This window comes from Pelecanus crispus, chromosome 4 (assembly GCF_030463565.1).
Source record: "Pelecanus crispus isolate bPelCri1 chromosome 4, bPelCri1.pri, whole genome shotgun sequence".
Taxonomy (NCBI): domain Eukaryota; kingdom Metazoa; phylum Chordata; class Aves; order Pelecaniformes; family Pelecanidae; genus Pelecanus; species Pelecanus crispus.
In genome coordinates, this window is record NC_134646.1 from 28305124 (window position 1) to 28326569 (window position 21446).

The window sequence follows — 21446 nt, forward strand, 5'->3', positions numbered from 1 at the left end:
AACAATGATACAATGTATTTTTTTGGTTTATATTTTTATTTATTGCTGATTTTGATGTCACGTTCTGATAGTGTAGCAAGGCAGAATGACACTCTTCATCCAGCTGTTTTTATATATTCTTTTAGTCTACCATGTAAGTAGTATGAATGAGTTTCAGAATGATCAAATCCATATACCTGCACGTGTGTAAAGTATAGAGTTTAAAAAGGGATAATACTTAAGATTGATGTACAGTATGGGAAGTTAGCATTGGCTCCATTGAGTGTTACACTCGTGGAAGAGTGCACATGAGCATCAGTTACTCAGTTCCGCCAACGGAAGAGACGATGCAACCCCACATGAGACAAGCAGACCTTTGGTCCTTGTGGGAAGGGGGTGCTGCGTAAAGCTGGGGGCCGCGTCAGGAGATGTGGTTCGGATCCTGGATCCCGTCGGGGTTTAGGGAGAGTTGGCCCACTGACCACCACAGAACCCGGATTGTAAACCTGGGCTCAACCATGCAAGGCTCTTCACTTGGCTGTGCCTCCCCTTTCCCCAGCAATGAGACAGGGAGAGTGATGCATCCTTCCCTTACAAAGCGCTTTGAGACATGCAGAAGGAAGGACCCAGGTATCGTGCTTAGTAACAAGGGGAATATTCAACTCCAACAGTGGGGTTTTGCCTCAATCAGGACCACTTCAGTGAGCAAAAAATGCGGAGATACTCCCAGTCTATTGAATGTCATAAAGATGTTCAAGGCATGCAGAAGTTGACCTTTACTTTCAAATTTCCTGATCTCTGCTGCTTGACCATCTTAAATTATATTTTTAAATCTCTGTATTTTACCTAACGAGAGACCTAAATTTTCACACTAGAGAGTCACGCAAAACATTAATTTAATGTGCAAAGATAGTGGTCAAAAGAAAGTCTAATTTTTAGTCATTGCAAAAAATGTTTCAATTTCAGTGACCAGAATTAACACTAACACCTGATTTTTTTTTTTTCTTTTCCTTTCTGCAACTTGCTTTTATGGATCTGAATGTTGCTGTAATGTACAAATGAAGGTTTTATTGCACCCTCTGTTATTGAACTATTTTACATGGTGGTTGGATTCATTAAATGCTGTTAGAAATAAGTGCCTGCCACCATCATTTCTGACAGAATTTGAAAAAGATACTCCACAAAACAAGTGGAGTTTGTATTTAAAAAAAGGATTTGGAGTGTTGTTTTTGTTTCATTTTGTTTTTAAATGCATCCAATTATCAATGCTGCTTGGAAATTGAATTTTCTTTGGAAAACAGGGGGCCTTAACTTAACCTGGGACCGTTAGTGTTTTACTTGTTTCTATTTAAAAAATAAATTGTATGAATTTCCCAGATACCATTGGTACTTGCACACTTCTCTGAAGTATTATGAAGAGTTGGGTTGGTGGAAGAATGTTTTACATATTGTTAACATATATGTGGATATTCTTATATTATTGTACATGTTTGGGAAAATATCACACAACTTTAAAAATGTTACTAAGATGTATGTATCTGACTTTTTCCTTTGGAAAATATTATATATTTTTATTTGTATTTTTTACTTTTTTAAGTTCATCTATATGTGCCATTATTTTTATATTGCAAATGGTCTCATAAATGCAGTAGAAGAGATAAAAATACAAAGAAAAGCAATTTGGCAAGGATTACAATGCTTGGGGGAAAAATACATGGGTCAGTATCGTATTATCAATACTATAAATATTTTGAGTGTCTTAGCACTGTAAATATGTCATGAGACCTCTTTTGACGAGTAAAGAATTGCAAAGTTTTAATCACCCATTTTAATTTGTTATTAATTACCACTTTCTTGTGGCCTCTGGTCCTGACTTAATTGAACCCGGTCAAACAGCATGCTTTTGTTTTTATTATTAAAATTTCTCCTTGTTTTTCAGTTGAATACTGTTTTGTTTTCTTTCAGTTTTGTACTTCAGGTTTTGTTTCTTGCTTGTGAGAAGTTGATCTTCAGAATTATTTTTACACTATTTATGATTTATTTTCATAATGTAAAAAGTGTGTAATTATTAAAATATTAATCCAACCATTGGTGCTGATTTTGCATAGTTATAAAGTTCTTAGTGTTGGTGCAAAAACTTGTTCTAGTCTGTCCAGATTGGCAAAAGTATGTGCTGTGTTGTGCCAATCTGTAGTTTGAATTCTAGTGCAGGTCGTGTCAGTCAGTATTCACACAAAAATCAGGGCCTTTGCAATGTGTTCCTTTTTTTTTTTTTTTTTTACAGTGTGCAATAAAAAACCCCACCTCACTCTTCCTATTCTTAATATGTCTTTTCCCTTCAAAGTCAAGTCCGTTCAGTCATCTTCTCTAAACAAGCAGCACAGGCTATGGGCATCCACAAAAGTAAGCAAGAAGCTTTGCTGCAAACCTTAGAGCCTTTCCTCACTCCGGAGAAGCTGCAAGGATCTACATATTAACCGAAGTCGAAACTATTGCTTAGGCAAATCCACAAGCATCCCAGGATCCAAAGAAATAAAGCTGAAAATCGCCAATCTCCCCTTTCTATAGTACTGAAGGTGAAAAATAAACCTGAACTGCTGAGAAATAAAGATGTACGCAGGAGTGTCAGGAGTAACAGTGCAAGCTAGAAAATGTGAACGTCTGTTTTACCATAAATCCAGGTTGTTCAGAAAAGGTGGAGCATAATAATTATTGAAAAATGGTATATTTTCAAGCACCCTGGTCTAAGAAGACATATTTTTGCAGGAGTGTCCTTCAACAAAGGACTTCTTTTGAAAAATAAAGGATTGGGCAGCAGCTGTAAACTCTTCAAAGCATTATTTAAATGTTTGGGTTTTCTAAATCCTAAAATATTTCAGACAAACAAAACACTCCCCATTGTTTCCCCTTCCTTCACCTCAAAAATGTAGCCTCGCTCTAGGCTAAGAGAGAGAAAGAGCACCATGGGGGTTTGACCTCTACTCTTAACTCTTGGTAGTCTTCTGTTAATCTTATCTAGCTCTGGTTTAGACTCTTGAGGGGACTAAAAATAGCTTTGCTCCCTTTCCCAGACGAGGTACTTACAGCTTAACGTGCCCAGCGTCCCCAAGGAAGCACCCGGCAATGCCGAGAGCAGACGCTGCTCTGCCACGCTGCACGTGCGGCACCGAGGGCCGCGAGCCCTGCTGCCGCCCCAGCCAGGCAGTCCGGAGCCAGGCAGAGTCCTCGCTTTTGCTGCCATTATTCTTGGCCTTTTCTTCCTTCCAGCTTTCTCTTTTCTTCTCCTTTAGTAGGGGAGGGACGGCGGCTCTAGGTGCTGCTGCAGCTGTCCTGCCAAGAAACAAACACAAAGTATATTCTGGACAATTCCTGCTTTTTTCCCTCTCGGTGCTGTAGCTACTCTGACGTTAGCCAAGTCACCGAAGCATTCTGCCTGCAGTCTGTGTATTTTTGGTAGTGTCATTACCAGCACGGTAACAACCAATGCGTTCTGGCTGCTGCTAGAGCTAACTGTCCGTGGGTTCCCTATTCAGTCCTTTTACTGACTGGTTTTTTTTTTTTTTTTGCATTTTTTGCATTTTGCATTTTTACTGCATCCCTGTTATTTTTCAGTATCACACTCCCTCTAAAGTCAAAACTCATCTAACCAATTCCTATAGCCTTCACATCCTGCTGCACTCATGGGACGCGACTTTCCTCTGGCATTCCCTCCTACCCAGATACCTCCTTCATAATTTTGTGACATGCCAAAGCACATTCAGGGCTGCATGTGAAATGCCTGCCACTTCTCCCTCTCTCTTTTTTTTTTTTTTTTTAATGGAGCTTTTAATTAAATACTTAAAGGCCATTACTCACATCCAACTCTGCTTTACGGACCTACCAAACCTGCTAATCCCTACCCATTTGTAAAAAGGACTCTACAGAAGTTGAACAAAATGCAACAGAAGTGGCTTTTTATCCTCATTTCACACAGCTTCACCTAGTGGTTCAATTACAGTAACCACACAAAAAGAAATGGTTAAAAATAAAAAGAACAAAACAAAACAATGAGCTGACAAAGCATTCGTGTTCCAGCAAGTAGTAACAACTGCACCCAAATAAATATTAAGAGAAAAACACACAAGGGAATGCCAAAATATTTAAGTCATGTTCCTGCAAGCAGAGTCTGTCTGTCTTCCCAGGTTTACTAATTTGTCTTCTCTTCCGTTGGCTTCTGCTGCTTTCCAGATGGAGTACTCACGGGGCATTCTCCTCTCCCTTCGCCTGGCTGCAGTAGAAAAATACGGTGGTTTTGGATTCTTGCTCAAAAGCTGGAACTTGGATGCTCCATATATATGTTTGTATATATGTGATTATATGCACATATATATAAATACATGCATAGAGATATATATATGCATCTATACAAATATATATACATGATCTGTAGTGTTCAGAAAAATACTGTACACAAACCTCCTCACAGAGAGATGACAGTCTGCCAGTATAGTTGTACTCAAGCTGCTTTAGTTTGTCTCTGAGATCAAAGGGGGACACGGCTCCTGTCACATCAACACAGATGCAATTTTTTCATGTGCTTACACCAAGACAGAATATTCAATAACTAATAAATATCCTGATTTTTTTTTGTATGTGCAGGTTACAGCTTGACTGAGTTTTCTAGTGCCCACACCTAAACTGAGCAGTCAGTAGCTCTCACTGGCATCACCTTTGTCTGGCTGCTCCCTCCTGGAGCTAGCAAGTACCTGGCAACTTTTGCAAACATTATGAGCTCTCTTCTCTTTGGCATATTAAGATTGCTGTGAGGTAGTTGATTCTGTTTGAGACAAAACTGATGGAAACAAGTATGGCCAAAAAAACATATATAATCTACAATACTAACTCTCACTATTATGACGATTCACTTGTATCAGATGTGTATAGAATAAATTTGCCGTTTAAAAAATCTGGAACTGCAAACGCTACTGGTACATTCAGCACTGAAATGATTCTCAACAAAAATTGTTCAGGACCCAGCAAGCGTGCAAATGGCTCTGGAAAGGGGCGCTGCCATGAAGCTTAGTAAGTAACATAATCTTGCTCTTTTCTGCCTTCCCCTTAGCCTATTTGTACCCAATTAACACACCCTGCGCTCGACTGACTCAGGGGCCTGCTGGACTGATCACCGCATCAGCTCTCAGTTTCAGAGTAAATACCCTTTCAGATCAAATACCAAGCAGCTGGCTATCCCTGAGAAGGTGCAGACGGGTACTGTTTGTCCATCTTTACCTTTCTGTACTGAAACAGATCTTCAGTGCAGGTATTTCCACTGACCATTTGTAATGGGTTTGCTTCTTGGGATGCACTAGCAATACATTGTTCTTCAGAGGTGCGGTAACTCCTTAAACAGTTAAATAGGGAGACAAAGGCACCTTACTTGGATACTTTGAATAGCTCTTAGAAATATTTACTCCTTTTCATCATTCATACAGGGAGCCAGGCAGCTGGTTGCTGGTATCCTGCCAGGAAAAAGCCCTTAAACAACTGTGGGAAAAAAATCATCAATTAAAATTTTCAGAAAGCAAACAGAGCAGGGTGGAGAAAACAGTATGTTTGAAAACAAAAAAAAAGCCCACAGATACTTAAAAAAAAAAAAAGTATTTTAATAATTCTCTATCTCATGGAGAAGTAGTGGCTAGTATTTACTCCACAGCATTATGAGGGCAAGTGGAAGGAGCAGGAGAGGTCTACAAAAGCCAAGTGACAAAGTGCTGGAAAGCCCTGTGTCTTGGGCAGGGTGTCTCTCTGCTAATGGGGGAGCGAGACCTCCTCCACTCTACACAGGAGACTTGGCAGGCTTGTTCTTGCCGATAATATTAAAAGAGCATGCAAGAACTACGAGCCAAGAGGGTGGGATATCTTCTTGATTGTTAAGCCTCTTTCCATGGCTGTGAAGGAACAGAGAACCACCACCACCCCCCTCCCCAACAAGCTGCTTCACCTGCCACTCGGAGCTTTCCTGATGAAGTTTAGTATTGCTTCAAGCAATTACTATCTAGCTATGAACAAACTTTCTTTCACTAAACCTGGAACAAAAAGCCCTGATACAAGCAGGGGTGGCTGCTGATGCATGCTTGTAAAGGAGTAGGAGCACAGTAGCTTGCATATCCCTTAAATCTGTTTGCAGTCCAGGCTTTCTGTGTGAGCGACACTGGGCAGGTCAGCATAAACAGCTGAAATTTTTCAGTGTTACCGTTCCCAGCAGCCCCGGAGTGGGGACAAGGCTGTGCTCGGCACCCACAGAGGGCAGGCACCAGCTGGGTGCAGGAAAATCGTCTCTCCTGAAATGCCTTTGGACTCACAGGCTGGCATGCTGCCATTCACCGCCTGGGCTCTAGCCTTTCTTTGCATTACTGTTACAAAGGGATTGCAATTAGGTCCAGTAGATAATGTGTACACCTTGAACTACATCTACCCTATGCTAAATATCATTCCCCAGCTTTCAGAGATGCGGGCAAAATAGAAAAGCATTGCAGACGGCATTCCTGACAGGCTCTAGCCTAGGCTTGATTTGAATGTTAGCAGATCTAAATGCCTGTTCTCTTCTTGAGACCCATCCGTGAATCTCATCGCTGCCTGTACAATACCGCCCTAGCTCACAGCTTTGACAACTCCCTCGTATTTTTTAAGTCCATGCCTCCTTCTTCCTGGACAAGGCACTGAAGACAGGCAGCTGCTGTCTGCTGGGATGGAGAGGTGTAGCTGCTGGTGCCTCCTACCACTTCTGCTACATGGCTGTTTTGTTGGTTGGTGAGGCAAGGTTTCCGATGGAGCAGTAATGCAGGAATGTGAAAGCTGCGGAGCTTCAAAATTAGCACTGTCTGAAGACGCTCAAGAAAATGCCTGTAGGAAAAAAAATGCTTGACTAGAGAAGCAGAAAGGTAGCTTACTGGCAAAGATATGAAAAAAAATGTAAAAATCAGGAGGTGTGTTTCTTCCATCTGCAGAATTTGGGATGGCTTACTGGATACTGATCTAGAAAAGACAAGTGTCAGCACAGGAAATCGTGTGGCTTTACATATGCTCTCTGAAAACTCTTCCAAACATAGTGCTGCAGGTGGCACAGACGAGCTACAGATGGGGTAGCAGGGACGTGGGCGCAGGTTTTGCTGCTCAGGGAGCAGCTCGGGGAGCAGCCTCCAGGCGAGGAGAGGGTGCATCCACGGCAGGGAGACGGTAAAGCTGAGGTGTTCCACCAGCAGCTTCACTTGCTGTTTTCAAATGTGATGCCTCTTGGCGTGAATTCTGCCCTTCTTCCCCATGAAATCGTCCCCTCCTTTTCTCATGGGCTTTGATGTCCGGTGAGATGGTTATCAAGGGCAGCCATGAAGGAATGCCACATTCAAACAAATCAGCGTTATATTGGTGCTGTGGTTAGAAAGAGATCATACGACGAGTTACACTGAGGTCCTGCCTACACTGAAAAAGGTTGGACCATGCATGAGAGTACCAGGGCTAGAGCCCTATTCTACTTACATTTACAAAACCATAGCAAAACCATAAAAAAAAATTAGGTCTTACTAATTTGCCCAACTTTACAAGAAATACGGATACTGGCTTTGATGGATGTATACTAGTATGTATCTCAGCGTGCACTTAGGAACAGAGTCTGGGAGATAAGGAGCTGTGAAGGTCCTTGAATTAGGACCCTACTTTTGATTAAATCAACCGCTCGGCGTTCCCCACGAGGATGGCTGTAGCAGAAGTGCTTTGCCCACCAGAATTCCCGAGGAAAGGCAGCAAGCAGAGGCACGGCACACTCGCCCGGCGGATGCCCGGCTCTCCCGCCGTCCCTCCACAGCAAGTCGGTTCTTTCACAACTTCGCTTTGCATCGTTAGAAAAACTCAAAGGCGCGGGGGCAACCCTTAGCTAAAGAGTAAACCCGAGTCGCCCAAAAGGAAAACCCTTTGGGGTGGGGGGGGGTGGGGTGGGGGGGGGTGGGGGGAGCAGCCGGGCCGTCCCGCTGGGGAAGGAGGGAGGGAGGGAGGCGGGGAGGAGGGGTTTGGCGGGGACCGGCGCTGGCATAAGAGGCGGGGAGCCCCCGGCCGTGCCGCGCCGTGCCGTGCCGGCGGGATGGAGGAGCGCTACAGCAAGGCGGAGACCCTCGCCCTGCGGAGGAAGCACATCGGGTAGGGGCGGCGGCGGGGCCGGGAGCGGGGCGGGGGAGAAGAGGAGGAGGAGGAGGAAGAGAAAGAGAAAGGTCTCCGGTGGCTGCACCGGCCCCCCCCGGCGGTGACAGCGGCCGGGCGACCCCGCGGCGAGCCCCTGCGGGGCAGCGGGCTCAGCCCCTGCCGGCAGAAGGGTCCCCGCGGCCGGGGACTGCGGGGGAAGGACAAGAGCTGTCAGCCCGTCAGCTTGCCAAAGCTTTGGGCCACTTCATGAAAACACAGCACATCGAACGCTACGTCGCTTTTTTAACAGAGCGAACAAAGCCAGCAACCAGTGTGGTACCCAGGCGTGTTTCCGAAATGCTGCTGTGCGGGGTTTTTTAGTGAATAAAATGCACGCTCCCGAAAAACAGACGGCTCTGTTAAACGAAGCTGAGGAGATTGCTTAAACCGAGTCTAACTGGGGAAAATTCAGGAAGGCTGCCTACAGTTGTGACTTGAGCAATAGTCCTGGCTGTGCGCATATCTGATCCCACTGTATCGCAATATTATATTATTTCCTCCTGCTTCAGTAGGTGTCGCCAAGTGAAAAATAAGTCCAGGTTGTTAAAACCAGCACTGGCTGTTTGCCGATTGCATCCTAAATGTGTGGAATGTATAGAAAGCTCACTAAAGATTCATAAAAGTCATGGCTTCATAAAGCGTGCACATCAACCTCTCTGCCTTCATAAAGCGTACACATCAACCTCTCTTTAAGGGCCATCTCAATGTTATGGGACTCTTGCCTGTGCAAGGATTGTAGGATTGGGCTGTGTTGAGTGAACAAAAAGAAACTTTCACAGAAAGGACTGGCACCTAACAGAAGAAAAAGCTGTAGTCAAGAAATGGCCAATGATGATGATGTGCACTGCTTTTAAAGTATACCAGAGGAGTAGCCAAAGATGTCAGAAAAGATCTGTGCAACGAGGCTAGAAAGTATGAGAAAGTAAATGACTTCACCTTCTAGGAGTCACATTTGGGCTTTCCATGTTCATAATCTCAATATACCTGACACTAGGGATGCATTAGCAGCACGGTCTGAGTTACCTGGAAATGGCTGTTTATCTGATGTCATATAAACACTACTAAAAGTTCAGAAGACTTTCCTTCTGCTCAGTAATATCGTTCAATATAATTACATAGCTGGCATGTTCTCCAAGGAAGGGGAAAAAAAAAAAAAAAAAAAGAGTGTTTAGAGAGTACTTTGGATAATTTTACAAGGAGCCTGAGTTTTGCTGAAAGCCAGCAGGATTTAGGTCCTTATAAAAAGCCACTTTTAAAGATTGTATCCCAAGTAGTCAGGATGAGATACTGAGATTTTTAGGACTGCTCAGCACCTCTGAAAATAAAGCCTGCAAGGCATTAGTGTTTTGTTCTTGAATGTGACCTCTATACAGTACAGTTATCCACTGCGTAATGAATTTTTGGCTATAGTATAGAACAATGCTTAACAACTCTGTTTTATTCCCAGCGAGTTAATTGGCCATGCATGCTCGTAAGGCATGTAAACAAACAGAGCTACAGCCTAGAAACGCAGCAGGACATATAAGGACCTGGAACGACTTTGCAGTCACTGTGCTTGTGTGAAGCTGCTTGCAGGCAGAGTCACGCTTTGAAAACGCCCTTGTTAAAGACCTACTTCTGTTCCCACTGTGCCTGGGCAGGTACACGGCGGCTGGTTTTTATTTCAGCAAGAGCCGCACTTGACCACCGTCTGAACTACTCACAAGCCCTTTGCAGAGGGAGGCAGTTGTCTCCAGAGCTGCAAAAGGTCAACCCCCCTTAAAACTCAGAAGGAGGAAAACTAAGAAAACTAAAATGGTGTTGTTTTATACTTCTTTTTTTTTTTAGGCCTTCCTGCAAAGTTTTCTTTGCCAAGGACCCTCTGAAGATAGTGCGTGCTCAGGGTCAATATATGTTTGATGAGAAAGGAGAAAAATACTTAGATTGTATCAACAACGTTGCACATGGTAAGCAGTTTAACTTGTAAGACTGTTTCTGTTCCTTCGTTTCTAATAGGGATCCGAACACACTTCTTCCAAGTGATGATGTTCACAGTGCTTCTCTGAATCTCTTTGTGTGGTTCAATAACTGACTGCTTGCTAGTAATAACTAATTATTTTATTCTTTAGTTGGCCACAGTCATCCATATGTGATAAAGGCTGCGACAAAACAGATGGAACTGCTCAATACAAATTCCCGGTTCCTGCATGACAACCTTGTTCAGTACGCACAGCGTCTTACTGCCACCCTGCCCGAGAAACTCTCTGTTTGCTATTTTGTTAACTCTGGGTATGTCTGAATATTTTTTTTTTTCAATTATGAGTATTTTGCTCCTATTTGAGATGGACACTCAGAACAGCTTGGTTTAAATCTGACTAAGTAGGACTTAATAATAAGCAACAAAAATATATCCAGTATTGATGAAAGGATCCTTCCTATTTGCAGCTGTCATATTTAGTGCGATGGCTCAATGCAAGACAGCCAAAACATGAAACTGCTCTGCTGAATGCTATGCAAAAAAGGGGGAAAAAGGAAGAAAAACAAATTAGACTACAGATTGGTGAATGCTATCTGTAAATTGACATATGACCTTGGAAATGAGTAGTCTTCTTTAGGCGGTCCGTTTCATCTGTGATCACTTATGTTGCCAGAACAGACAACCTGCAGGGACTTGTAAGCAGAGGGGCTGCTATGGGTCAGGCTGGAAGTTTGAGTCTTCATCTGGGGAGCAGATTTGCATTCTCTGCTGCCTGATGGTGCAAGCGCTGGGGAGGACGGAGCCATCATGGAGGGTGGGAGAGGGGGCTGGCGTGCTGTTGCTTTTCAAGGGTTTGCGGCTGCATTGCGCTCTCAGCTGCAAAGCAGTCTCATTTGTACCAAGAGGAGGTAAATGTCTACAAGCAAACTGGGGGAGGGAAAGAAAGCATATCTTTGTTTGCTGTTTATACAAAGAGCTGTTTTTTCTTTGCCCTTTTACATGGCATTTACAGCCTCAACCTTAGCATTGTAATCCGTATAGTAACAGAGCCTGCTGTGTTGCTTTATTATATCCATTAGTCCCATGTCTCCTCTTCTGTGTCAGAATACCATTTTAATTGGAAGCACTTCCTCACTATTTTGTGGCTGTATCTGTTATTATGCAGGTCTGAAGCAAATGATCTTGCTTTACGACTGGCTCGGCAGTACCATGGGCACGAAGATGTGATCACCCTTGAAAAGTAAGTACATTGAGTAGCTTATGTGAATGCAGCCAGCAACTCCTGCCATTACTTCAGAAGTGGCTTTGCAGCAACCCCCTGCTGTTTGTACTCCACTGCCTGCTGAAAGAAAAGCTTTGTTGCTTTCGTACTAGAACAGGTCAGGAAATCCCTTTTCCACATTTGGATAAACCCAAGTTTTGAAGATCTCTGAAAACGAAGCTTGTCAGTCCCCCCAGAAGGTCAATCACCTGTTACAGGGCATTTCCCACAGAGACTCCCAAAGCAATTCAGGCCAGAGACTTGAATGTTGGTTTTCAACATCAATGAGTGTTCTGGCCACTGGGCTGCTCTGGAAAAGGGCTTTCTGTTTGTCATGCTCTGCTGGACATATTTCTTTTTGTACAAATAAATATTCAGTGGTCAAGAAGAAAGATCCTGTAGCTCTGCAATGGTGCTGCACCAATGCTCAGCTCTCCTCCAGTGAACACAAGTACACACACAAAACCAAGCAGCTCCAAAATCAGGAGGCACTGAGAGGGCCATCAGCCATGGGGAAGGTGGCCAACCATGTCTCTGGGTTTCCCTATCCTAGATGCAGCCGTAGGGTTGGTTATGATGCTGTAGAGCTGGATCTTCTTCTCAGGTTGTGATTAGAAAATCCAGCCAGAGCAACTGCAAGAGCACTCTATCTGAACAGCACAAAGCTTGTTTGACTCAGCCGTGCTCAGATCTCTGTTAGCCCTCCTTGACTCACGTGGCCAAGATTTGGAGCTACTGAGAGTAGCTTCCACCAGGAGAGGCTGAGGATGGAGTTGGCTCTGTCACTGTTCCACTGCAACGTCTTGTCTTCCTGAACACCACAGGGTATTTCTTTGCCCAAGTCCCAAGGCTCTGTAGGCTTTTGCCATAGCTACCATCCCAGTCAGGGTGGGCTTTCTGTCCTGTCTTTGTGTCCATTGCCAGATTTTGTTGACTGGCTAGTAGGAAGGTGTAAAGAAGACAAAAGAGTTCAAAAACATCCTCTCTACTCTACATGGGGGCTACTATGAGATTGTGATGTCTTTGATTTGGTTTGAGGTTCCCTTCACTTCAAGTTTATGGCTGACAAAAGTGTTTATTCCTTGAATGAAGCTGCTACATGCTTTAGGTTCAAAAGGCTCTGTTTCCTCATTTCTAAATGAAGTTGTCCTCAGCAGTAACCAGCTTTAGCATACTCTGCAATATAAATCTTTTGTATTCAAACACTCTTCATCCTTATCCTGAAAGTGGCTTCTGCCAAACAGTCTAGCCTGTAGGGCCTTCAGGGCAGGTAGCAGTGTGCTGCTGCTGCTGCATAAGATCCCCACCTTCTGATGCAATGCACACTCTTGAGAGTCTTTGCAACGGTGCTGGGGTCTAGCTTGCAAAGCTTGGGTTGGCCAGAGTGGGGCCCACAGGTTGGAAATGAGGGCGCTGGACCCACCCTTCAGCTGCTAGGTAAGGCTGCTAGGGCAGCCACCTTAGAGGCGATGCAGTCCAGGGGACATCATCTTTGTCTGTCCCTGTGCTGGCATTTGATTTTATGCAAGAAAAAAAACTTCCTGATTCCAGTCTTGCTGGTGAATTAAAGTCAACAGCGATTTCATATTGCCTTTGAGAGAAAGACTGGGTAAATTAAATCAAGATCCCCCATCACAAACAGTGCTACTGTGTTGCTACTGTGTTGCAGATACAGTTGCTTATTCTGTATTATTTATGGGCACAGCTGTAAATTTAGCTCTTCTATACATTTGGTGAAAAGTGACTTCAATATTTAACACTCATGCAGTGCTTACCATGGCCATGTTACATCTCTGATTGACATCAGTCCCTATAAATTTAATCAGCTGGGAAAGGACAGCAAGAAGGAGTTTGTGCATGTGGTAAGTGTGGTTTTTTTGCTTTTTGTCATTTTTATGCCTGTTAATGCAGCATATTGAATTACCCTCTTCTGGTGTAAATATACTTTCATTCTGCTTTGCTGATGCTAGAGTACATACACTTGGCTGTTTGTCAGTGGATTAAGAGGGTATTCAGCTGTGAGGCTGATTTCCTTCATAGTGCTACAAGTTTCCTGAGTCACTGCACTGTATAGTTGTGTTGGTTTAGCTAAAGATATGCAGGACTTTTGAGTCTACTTCCAAAAACTGTAAAGGCAGACACCACAAGTTCACACAGATCCAGATATAGAACTCATGGATGTCCAACTGAGCAGGATACTGTTTGATTTTCAGCCTGAACTTGTGTATCTTACAAAGACAAAAATTGTTCTCAGCCCAGAGATGTACACCACACAGGCCTTTCTTATCTAAACCTCCTTGCATTAACCACACTGCTGAAATAGTATCCACCTTTTTATACCACTTCCTTTTCTTATTTACTGAACCTCTCCCAACACCATTTGTAGAGGCTTGAAGGTCATACAGATTCGTACTATGACTAGGGTGCTGGAAGGGAAGTGACAGACTGGAAAACCTCATTCACCAGTTGCAGAAATGGATCTTTCTGCAAGAATCTGAAATAAGATGATGGATGAGGACTCAGTATTGTTTCTTGGGGGAGAGGAGGGATGGTCTTGAAAGGTGGGTGAGGTAGCTGATGGCTCTTTCAACAGTTATGTCCAGTAATGTTGAACACATCACAGGGCTGGATTGAGTTTAAGTTCCTGGAAGCATTTTTGCAATTCTATGCAGAAATTCAGGCTGTACTAACTCCTATTATGTATCTGTGTGGAAAGACAAAAACGCAGAGCAATAGAAAAGAAAGTAAATGTTTCATGAAGGATGCACTTTAAAAAAAAAAAAAAAAAAAAAAAATGGTCTTTTCAGGCTCCTTCTCCAGATATCTACAGAGGGAAATATAGGGAAGACCACCCAGATCCAGCAAGTGCTTACGCTGAAGAGGTGAAAAAGATTATTGAAGAAACACAGAAGAATGGACGCAAGGTGTGTATTTTGTGCTCTAGAAATGCTGAGGCTTCACCTATTAAGTGTGGCATGGGGGCATGAAACAGGCAATTAAAGAAACTAAGTTTCTTTACTCAGTTTCCCTTGATTCACCCTGGCCTTCATTTTTCTATGGTGGGTTCTGTGTTCAAAATGGGCCATTTTTCTACCTGATGGTCTTACCATAACTTTTGTAGGCATCAATGAAAGGATCAATAATACAGTTGTGAATAAGCAGATACAACCAAAGCAGTTTAATTTCTTTTTTTATGTATTGAATCAGTAGATTGTAAATATCTTAGGGCAAGCTTTGAGGTCAGCTGAGAAACTACATCACAAATTCTAGCAAGGATATATAAAAGTCTACAGGACATGGGGAAAATATGCTAGATAAAATCTTGATACTACGTTTCTGAGTCTATTAGCTTAAAATAACATTGAAGTCATCTAAAACTGTGAGCCTTTCAATCATATACAATATGACCTTGATAAAAACAGACGATTTCTGAACAGGTTTACCTAAAATGTGTTAATGTTTTGTATGATGGTGTTAGCATCTTGAGACATGTGGGGCTTGATCCAAAACCCACTGGAGTCACAGAAGACTTCAGTGGAGATTGGAACAACATGTTCCTTTCCAGTCCAATGGACTTACATCACTCTTCTTTTAGTTTCTTCATCAACTTTTTTTTATTCTCTACTAACGGATAGTTTTGTTTTTTTCTTCCCTTGTTTCCTTTCTTTTGCATATTTCTTAGGTTTTGGTGACATAGACCTGTGGCAGGACAAGTTGTGCTAAAGGCTAAGCCTCACATGCTATGGGAAGCTTCGTACTCTTTGGCCGTAGCATGCCTCTTCAAATATAGTGTACGGTTCTTTACACGTTACTGCTCGGCCTTGTTTCCAGGAAGACTGCACCAGCCCAGAGAGACCTCTTGATGCTCAGGGAGGGGTTCACAAGTGGTGTGGGGATGCAAGCCCTTAAATAGCAGACTTATGCTGAGACTTTGGGGTAATATCGTATCTCTGCTGCATAGACCTCTGCTGTTGACAAGAAACGAATTTTGATGTTCCAGTGTATCTGATCCGCTGCTCTTACCCTTCCTGACTTGAAATAACTTTCTTTTTCATTCCTAGCAACTGGAATTATTTCACCCGTAGAATTTTTCTCTTCTTTTGTCAAGTGCCTCATGCTGACATTTTACTTGTGTAGTTATTTGCATTAGGCAGGGGTGCCCAAAGCATAGCCTCAGGTCATCTTACAGTTCAGCTTCTACCCACCTCTACCTTGTGTTCAGGATTGAACAAAAAAGCTGATCACCACATATACCCAGTAATGGAGAGCCTTGGCATTAAGTAAGTTTCATTAACCTCTTGGGGAAAATGGCAAACACTGTTGTGTGTCTCCTGTACATTGAAATTTGTAAATAAATTTACAGAGCTTCCAGGAACCTGATACAACCTGAAGACACTGACACTAGTGTCTTCCACTTCAACAACTGTAGGACTCGGGCTTAACAGAGGTCCTTGTATTCCCATCAGGTTGCAAAGGTGGCCCTGGCTACTGCAAATTTGGGCACCCCAGGTTACAAAATGAATAAATTCTTTAGCTATAGCTGTTTTCAAGAGCCCTCAGTTGTCCAACCCATTGCGTGATTAAATTAAGGCACACATTTAAACATTTATTTCTAGACTGTTAGATGTTTGTGCAAAGGCCAAGTAGATGAACACTGTTCTCACCTGAGTTTGTTTTTTGTAGATTGCTGCTTTCATAGCTGAATCCATGCAGAGCTGTGGAGGCCAAGTAATTCCACCTGTGGGCTACTTCCAGAAAGTGGCAGAGTACGTACACTACTTCAAAAGGGCATAACTGGAAAATTAATGAAAGAAACAGGTTTTTCACTATAGGATTATCCAATCAATTCAGCTATCACCCTCTCTTGTTCTTGGCTATCTGTGGTTCCTTTCTACTTTTTGAAGTAGAGTTCACTTCTATTTTTTATGGAACATCAGCTGAAATTGTTTTTAGCTGGATAGTTGTCTTTCCTTTTCTATCTTTAATCCTCAGGCCAGAAGTCTGATGGAAGGTGAAGTTGAACCATCATAGATATAACCCTGCAGTACCATTAGAGTACCCCAAAAGCAGCCACGTTCTTTCTTTTTTTCCTAACCTGTTCTCACACTGGAGAATTTCTGTAATACAAACTCCCTTGTCCTAGATTGCCTACCTGAGTTGTGCCCTGCAGCACTAGTCATTCAAGCTATGCTATTTGTTTTCAGGTACGTGCGTGCGGCAGGTGGTGTGTTCATAGCTGATGAGGTCCAGGTTGGCTTTGGCAGAGTTGGGAAGCATTTTTGGGCATTCCAGCTGCAAGGTGAAGACTTTGTGCCTGACATTGTCACCATGGGAAAGCCCATTGGCAATGGCCACCCTATGTCTTGTGTGGTCACAACAAGGGAAATAGCTGAAAGTTTTGGTGCCTCTGGACTGGAGTATTTCAATACAGTAAGTTTGTAGGTGAAGGTTTGCCTTTTTTTCTTTTGGTCTGCATTTAGCAGTTAGAAGTTGTTCAGGTAATTCAGCTAACGTCTGCATCCATCACTGCATCACATTACTAAGAGCTCAAGTCAATCAGTCTAATATCTAAAAGCAAGTGGAGAGGCTTTGAAATATCCTCTGTACCAAGTGGTATATCTTCTTATGGACCAGCACTAGCTCTCTGGCAAGTCATGCATCTCAGCTCACATCCATACAGATGAATTCTTCCTTACTTTTCTCTCTCTCTCTCCTCTCTCTGAAATGTTGATCATGTAAAATTTCATTTTCTAGGATAGGCTCTGCACTAGTGGGGCTCATGCCCTGGCAGACCTTGCTCTGCATTGCCATCTAACAAAACAGTGACCCTTTACCAGGAAATATTTGAGCTGCGTGCATGCCACAGAGGAGCAGCTTTCTTCTTGTTTAATGAGCCCTCTTCCTGCTCCTGTGACTGAGTCTTCTTCCCACCTACCATGAATCCCCCTGCTTTCAATGGAGTTTATACCCTGCAGTTCAAGAAATATCAGATCTGTCACCCACTGCTCTTCACAGGAGCATTTTGCCTGTACAGGCAATCAGCAAACCATGAGAGCAGCTTGAATGCTTCAGCTGTGAAATCTTCAAATTACTGAAACCCGAAGCAGAGGAAGAGGGAGCCTCTCCCTTGGGCCTCCTACACTACGCAAAGTGCAGGGGATGGGGCTCCCCAAGTTGCACGGCACAAAATCCCCACCTCTTCAAGCTTTCCTCATGACAGCAGGAGAGAGCAAGTGAAAACTAGATAGACACAGATTAATGTTTCTGATGGGTTTTGTTTTCCTATTTGTCTTTACTATCAGTTTGGAGGCAATCCAGTGTCTTGTGCTATTGGTTTGGCTGTGCTGGAGGTAATAGAAAAAGAAGATCTCCAAGGAAATGCTACACGTGTAGGAAATTATGTCCTGGAGTTGCTGGCTGAGCAAAAGAAGAAACATCCCTTAGTAGGAGATATCAGGTGGGTGCCTTACAGCAATGTCAGAGAAGAAAAATTAACAAGTTTGGGGTGAGGGGAACACAGAAACATTACGTCATGTTTATGCTACACCCCTTTTTTTAAAATGGACTACCCAAAACTGATACTGTAAGGCAATATATTTTTCAAAAAAGTTGTCTATCCATCTGCTTAGTTCCGTATAAGCATAGCCACTAGAAAATCTCTGGGAGAGAGTAGGAGAAAGAGCCATCCACATGCAATAACCCAGTTGTCAGCACACTGTTGGGATGATGGAGACTTTGTTCAAATCTCTGGTCCATTTCATTTGGAGATGTTATTGTGGGTTTTCCTCATCTCATGTTACTACCATGAAAACTGCCTTCAGGTTTTTGGGGAGGGGTTGGGTTGTGGGGTTTTTTTACTTCTTGGTTTTGGTTATTTGTCTTCCACAGCTCCCTGGCTTGAGGTTTGCAGGATAAGAGAGAATGAAAATTATTTCTATCATTCTTAACTGGCCATGTAGCCTTAATGAGCCAGCTAAATTTATTTATGCAAAAATATCTGTTATCCCACTTGATCATCTGAAGTAGCCAGTGCCAAAAGACGACCAAAGAGCAAGTCTCCTCTCTTTCCTGCTCCTTCCTTGCTTGCACCCCAGGGAAGGGAACTGCAGTTGTTAGAAACAGGTTTTGAATTTGCAGCAGAAGGATTGGGCTACTGACACTGGATTTCACTTGTCTGTGGTTTTTTTCTCTATTCCAGGGGTGTTGGATTGTTTGTTGGAGTGGATCTGGTGAAAGATCACCAAAAGCGAACACCAGCCACAGCTGAAGCCCTTCACCTTATTTACAAGTAAATGGTTTTCAAAGACTATGTGCAGTGATCAAACCCTCCTAATATTCCCCAGCAGTTAGCCATGAATTTCAGTTTAAATTTGTGTAGCTTTTGATAACATAGTAGTAGAAAAAGAAACGTTTCAAAATCTAACTCAGCCTGAAGGGTCTGACAGGACACAATATAGTTTTATACCCGTGTCTAACACAGATGTTTCCTCTTTCCACAGGCTGAAAGAGCATCAAATCCTTCTTAGTGCAGATGGACCCCACAGAAATATACTAAAATTTAAACCACCAATGTGTTTCACAATGGAAGATGCAAAACACGTAGTGGAGACAATTGATGCACTTCTTACAGGTATGTATGCTTTAGTGCTCAAAGGAGTACTCTTCTTTGTTCATTTCCAGATGACTCATTAGAAAAACCAGCACCATAATCTAGGCCATTGCATGCAAGGGAAACTAATCAATTACATTTCTTACCACTTGTCCAAACTCTTGTTCTTAATGCCAATTATTATAAGTAAATAAAAAGGCCCATACATACTTCATCCGGACTTTTAGATAAAATCCTGCTCTGGATCCTTTCTCTCACAGACTCAGTGTTACTACTCATTTCTGGTTGCATATGCTATATGTTAAGGAGCAAATATATTAAGTCAGCACAGGCCTGAAAGGCACTCCTGAAACACTGATGAAACTTTCCATATTGTGCTCCTATCTTTTTCTTTTTCTTTCTTTTTTTTTTTTTTTTTTTTTTTACTGGCATACTGGAACATGATTTTCTCACTCAGTTTTAGCCTGAAGGTTTTCAGACTCTATTTATCTTCTACCTGGGGACCAAGCCAGGGGAAAATAATGTCAGGTATACTATTAGTGTAAGGACTTTCCAAGCCCTTTCTACATTGAATGCTCCCATCTCCTGAGATTATAACAACTGGAGTTAGACTAGCACAAACCTGCTGGACAAAGGCAGAATTCAGCTCTGAAAGGTCTATCTGAACTCACATGCTACAGTCAAGCTGCTAATTTCGTTCTTTTCTCTAAATACTCCCAAGCTACACAGTCCCAATACATTAATCACATTGCCTCAGAAAAATGTTTTAGGAAGTATTCATCATTCTTCAGTTATTCTTCTGTGTGATAAATACCCAGAGGAATAGCTGATGAGGTATTTTTTACTTCAGCCAGCTGTTAAATTGACTGTATGCTTACTTACCCCTGGTTCTTTTTAATTTAATGATTTTATTGGTTTTTTTTAGAAATGGAAGAGGCAATTGGAATGAAGACAGAAAATAATGCATCTACAAATGCACAGTGTAAAAGAAAAGTATGTTTTGAATTTTTTGAACTCTTATTCAGATAGCAAGTATAAATAACTTCGGTAGAGCATGCCTTCATTTTTGGTGGTGTGAGTGGTTCTGTGCCCTGAAACTGAGCTCAGAACATAACCCGCTACTAGGAACCTGAGAGGATTGTATTACTGGGGCAAATCTAAAAAGACCTGAGTAATACAGACCTACAACGAGAAACATGTTATAGACAAGCCCCTCACCTTGTCTCCCTTGTGTGCAAACAAGACCAACCAGACTTTGGGCTGCACAAAATTGTGGGCTCAGCAGTCAACAATTTCACTAGTTCTAGGTATTGCATGCTACTGATAGATATTTGGCTTTGTAAGCAAGCCTTCAGCCTGGAAGGTGTCCAAGTTTTCAGAGAGTTCCAAGGATTTTGTTTCCACCATAGCTCTTTGAGTATGAATGGCTGATATGCATCCATATTGGACTTCTTAGGTTGCAGTCCCAGCTTTGGATAAATCATATATAATTTCTCACACCCTTAAAAACACATCACCCACTGTGTTATAGGAAAGCTTACAGAGCTGTCCTTTGGTGAGTTTTCGGGTCATGCTGCAAATGGTGGGAAGGCTAATAGCTCAGCTGTCTAGGTATCTAGTAATTAAGGCAGACACCCTATGGGTTATTGGCTATCTAGATTATACTAGATTTGGGGTGCAAGCCTCCTCTTACAGTCATTTGTACACATTTGATTCAATTTCTTTCAAAGCTAAGAAATTTTGCCACTAAAAGAGGAGAGTCAGGCAGAGCTACCAGTGGCTGCCTATTGGAAGACATGCATGTGCCTTCACTGATATTTCACTTCTGTTTCAGACAACTGAAGGGAGCTCTCAACCAGAAGGTGCAAATGAAAGCATCACTCATATGAATGGATGTTGGCCTGCAGACAAGAACATGGGCTTTATTCTAAAAAATGCTCAGTGCCAAGTAAAAGAATAAGAACATGAAGAGGGAAAGTTTCCTCATTCAGTTTGAATTTGTGTCCGGCTTGCTTTTGAGATGAAGAGTGCAATAGTCCAAGTCCTAGGATCTGTTTGAAGCTTAGTCCTACCTTCCATAAACTGGCTGAATTCCCATTAGCTTCACTAGGAGTTTCAAATACCTTTTCAGATACAGCACCATGTGGCTTGAAATCTAGATGTGACAGAATGGACAAGTGATACACAAGTACCTTGGTGCTGATGGCATGTTTGACATAGGTACACAAACTCAGTGAAATCTGTGGATTTACCCATATTACACAGAATCTGAATTGCTTAACCACCATACAAGCAAATGCCATTCCTATTAAGTTTAAAACTATATGCTTAACACGCTATTTTTACAATATGTTAAATTTCAATATGTAATATTGAGATGTTAATTACTTCCCATGTTTTAATGGCTGAATTCACAAAACAATGCTTGA

At 42.5% G+C, this 21446-nt stretch overlaps 1 protein-coding gene across 1 annotated transcript; it reads left to right on the forward strand.

The window, feature by feature from the left end:
* Positions 1-8092: 8092 nt before the first annotated feature.
* Positions 8093-20977, forward strand: ETNPPL (ethanolamine-phosphate phospho-lyase). The gene is made up of 13 exons (XM_075709245.1): positions 8093-8148; positions 10018-10136; positions 10299-10458; positions 11313-11387; positions 13177-13270; positions 14216-14332; positions 16092-16174; positions 16613-16838; positions 17711-17865; positions 18607-18696; positions 18908-19038; positions 19943-20010; positions 20852-20977. The coding sequence occupies exons 1-13, from the start codon at positions 8093-8095 to the stop codon at positions 20975-20977; spliced, it is 1500 nt and encodes a 499-aa protein (XP_075565360.1).
* The last annotated feature ends 469 nt before the right edge of the window (positions 20978-21446 follow it).

Excerpts from the sequence above, each read along its gene's own strand:
- ETNPPL (XM_075709245.1), top strand. The coding sequence starts at position 8,093 with ATGGAGGAGCGCTACAGCAAGGCGGAGACCCTCGCCCTGCGGAGGAAG. Across the intron at positions 10,137-10,298 it reads TATCAACAACGTTGCACATG|TTGGCCACAGTCATCCATAT; the intron begins GTAAGCAGTTTA and ends TTTATTCTTTAG. Across the intron at positions 13,271-14,215 it reads AGAAGGAGTTTGTGCATGTG|GCTCCTTCTCCAGATATCTA; the intron begins GTAAGTGTGGTT and ends TGGTCTTTTCAG.